At 50.9% G+C, this 3,297-nt stretch overlaps 1 protein-coding gene across 2 annotated transcripts in view; it reads left to right on the top strand.

Annotated features, from left to right (window-relative positions):
• The window catches only part of ACVR2A (activin A receptor, type IIA), a 63,843-nt gene extending 60,764 nt beyond the window's left edge, over window positions 1-3,079 (top strand). Inside the window, exons 10-11 of one of the 2 annotated variants that reach the window (XM_008947193.1) lie at window positions 827-957; window positions 2,518-3,079. In XM_008947193.1, the coding sequence (XP_008945441.1) occupies window positions 827-957; window positions 2,518-2,712 (326 nt within the window). In that variant the 3' untranslated portion in view covers window positions 2,713-3,079. The remainder of the gene's footprint in view (window positions 1-826; window positions 958-2,517) is intronic. The other variant, XM_008947194.1, reaches the window with a different exon arrangement.
• The last annotated feature ends 218 nt before the right edge of the window (window positions 3,080-3,297 follow it).

The raw sequence follows: 3,297 nt of genomic DNA, 5'->3' as shown, positions 1-3,297 counted from the left end.
CCCAGCTTTGTTGCCCTTCTCTGGCCACGCTCCAGCCCCTCAAGCTCCTGCTGGGAGTGACCCCAGGATTTGAGGTGCAGCCTCCCCAGTGCTGAGTCCAGGGGGATGATCCCTGCCCTAGTTCTGCTGGCCACACCAGTGCTGATCCAGCCAGGATGCTGGTGGCCTTCTTGGCCACCTGGGCACACACTGGCTCATCTCCAGCTGGCTGTCAACCAGCACCCCCAGGTCCTTTCTGCTGGGCACATTCCAGCCACTCTTCCCCGAGCCTGGAGGGTGTTGTGACCCAGGTGCAGCACCCAGCACTTGGCCCTGTTGAACCTCATCCCACTGGCCAGGGGTCCAGCCTGGCCAGACCCCTCTGCAGAGCCTCCCACCCTCCAGCAGATGTGTTAGCCTTTTTTTCTCAGGAGGAACCTGATCCATTTCCCTAAGCCTCATCAGCCTCACCTACACCACACTGCTTGTTCCTTCTCTCCTGCCCTTCCTCCCCTTTTAGAAAGACTTTTGATCTGAGAGCACAGAACCTGTCTCACCATATCATTGTGTAATCTGTGGTCCAGCACAGAAATCTTGTCCCCCTGATTCTGCTCAGGACAGGCCTTACACTGAGCCTTGAACAGAAGTGCTGGAGTCCTGGGCTACATGGGCTGCAGGAGGAAGCATCTGGCAGCCAGAGGGATGCACCAGTTGCTCTTGCAGAGTGGTTTCTGCAGTGTGTCTGGTATTGCAGACACCCACAGGAGCCTGCTCAGTAACCAGATACCAGTGATCATGGAAGCAGAAAGCAATTTTGGTGTTTTAACTTCTTTTCTTTTATCCCTAGGCCCAGTAGATGAGTACATGTTGCCGTTTGAAGAAGAAATTGGCCAGCACCCCTCCCTCGAAGACATGCAGGAAGTTGTAGTCCACAAAAAGAAGAGACCTGTCCTAAGAGAGTGTTGGCAAAAACATTCTGTAAGTGGTTGTGCGGCCGAGTTCTTCCAAGTTCCCTCCCAGCCTGAGCTGTAAATCCTGTGTTGTGGTCATAATATTGTCTCTTAGGAAGGATTTAATAATTCCAGGGAGAATTAAATGGAGTGTAAAGGGAGATGTTCTTAATCTTAAAATATTCCCTCTTGTCTTGAGTGATTTGAAAGTTTCAGTTATTTGGTGAAAGAAGAGATTCTTGAGAGTTACTTTTGAATGCAGATGTTAAAAATAAATGCAAGAAATGAGCTAGTCTTGATTTCTGAGAGGAACGCCCCAAACCACAGGGTGAGCAGTGTCACATGGGGTGTTTTGGGGAGCAGTTAGGGAGGAGCTGCACGTTCTCCTGGCCTGGGCTGTGACAGGAACACCACTGCTTGTTCCTAGCACTGGATTTGGTTTGCTGTTTGGGTTTTTTTCAAACAAAAAAGGTTGTCAGAAACAATAGCTGCCACTGTCTGTGCGTGTTACCATCTGCTCCCTGTAATTAGCACGTTGCTCTGTTAGCTCAGTGTCACTCTGGAGGAAAGTGAGCTGCTGGCTGCAGATCCCCTCCTGGGCTCTTGGGTTGGTCTTCAACCTTTCACCTGATGACTGAAGATCTCGACCTCCTTTAGGGTGGCATCTTGCACAACACCACGATGACTTTGCCAGCAGACTGTGGTGAAAAGCAGCTGCTGCTGCTCCATTTGAACAGTGCAAAACAGGACAAGGGGAGAAGGCCTCAAGCTGTGCCAGGGGAGGTTTAGGTTGGACAGGAGGGACAATTTCTTCCCCTTGAGGTTTGTTCAGGCCTGGCCTGGGCTGCCAGGGCAGTGGTGGAGTCCCCACCCCTGGAGGGGTTTCCAAGCTGTGGAGATGTGGTGTGAGGGACACGGGGCAGTGGGGACCTGGCAGTGCTGGGGGAATGGTTGGACTTGATGACCTTAAAGAGGTGTCTTCCAACCAGAAGGATTCTATGAAATAAGATATATGGCCCCATACTACATGCTGAGTTTCCAAACCAATATGACACAGCTTCCTGTGTGACCAAAATGTGACAACTTGGCAGAGGTACCTTAAAATCTGATTTTCTGTCTGAATTGCCAGGTGGCCTCACCACTGTAAAACCTGCTGCTGACTCTTGTACACTCTGACTGTTCAGAGAGTCACAGAGTGGTTTGGGTGGGAAGGGACCTTTAAAGGTCATCCAGTCCAACCCCCTGCAGGGACAGGGACATCTGCAGCTAGAGCAGGGTGCTCAGAGCTCCATCCAACCTCCCCTGGGATGGTGCCAGGGATGGGGCAGTGACCACCTCTCTGGGCAGCCTGGGCCAGGGGCTCACCAGCCTCCCAGTGAAGAGCAGGTCCTGAACAAGTCCAGTTGCTGTACGATCCTCTGGCCTAGTGTCCCTGCCTTTCCTCAGGGAAAGGGACATCAGTAATTTAACTCAGCAAGTGGTTCAGTGAAGGGAGGACCTGATGTTTTTTCAGAGACAGCCAGTATGGTGCTTACCTAGCAGGGATCCTTGTGGTGCCCATGGTGATGCCCGTGGCTTGTTCCCCCAGGGCATGGCCATGCTGTGTGAGACCATCGAGGAGTGCTGGGATCACGACGCGGAGGCCAGGCTGTCGGCGGGCTGTGTGGAAGAGCGCATCATCCAGATGCAAAAACTAACTAACATTATAACCACAGAGGACATCGTGACTGTGGTCACAATGGTGACAAACGTTGACTTTCCTCCCAAAGAATCCAGCCTATGATAGTTGCACTGGTCACGCCCCTGACCGCCAGGACTCTCCGCCGGAGCTGCCGCAGCTGACGGGACTGCGTTGCCACTGCTGTGTGGGAAGCACGGTGAGTCTTTGGAGCACCCCTGAGAGGGGTCTGTCCTTTCTCCCCCCTCCCCGCCGACCACGGATCCATCAGACTTTCTGCATTCCCCACGTCCACCCGAAGGACACGTGGCTGAGAGTCGATCAGACGCTGTCGAGGAACTGAAGTGAAGAACACGGACCCGTACTGGCTAATCAAGTGTTTTAAAAACTGACACCAGATTTCTTAATACCCGTCAGAAGAGACTAATTCCTTAAATGAACTACTGTTATTTTTTTTAAAATCAAAACATTTCATTTCAGATTTAAAAAAAAAGAAAAAGAAAAAAAAAAAAGGGGGTAACTTGTTTTTATTGCATTTGCTGTTGTTTATAAAAATGACTATTGTAATGCCAATATGACACAGCTTGTGAATGTTTAGTGTGCTGCTGTTCGGTGTACAGAAACAAAAAAGTAATCGAGTGGGATAGAGCAAAGAGGCTTCCAAGTATTACTGAACCTCCCTCAACCAGG

The sequence above is a fragment of the Merops nubicus genome, unplaced genomic scaffold (assembly GCF_000691845.1).
Source record: "Merops nubicus isolate BGI_N331 unplaced genomic scaffold, ASM69184v1 scaffold11019, whole genome shotgun sequence".
Lineage (NCBI taxonomy): Eukaryota > Metazoa > Chordata > Aves > Coraciiformes > Meropidae > Merops > Merops nubicus.
The sequence above is the reverse complement of the archived record's forward strand: the minus strand, read 5'-3'. Positions and strand labels throughout refer to the sequence as shown.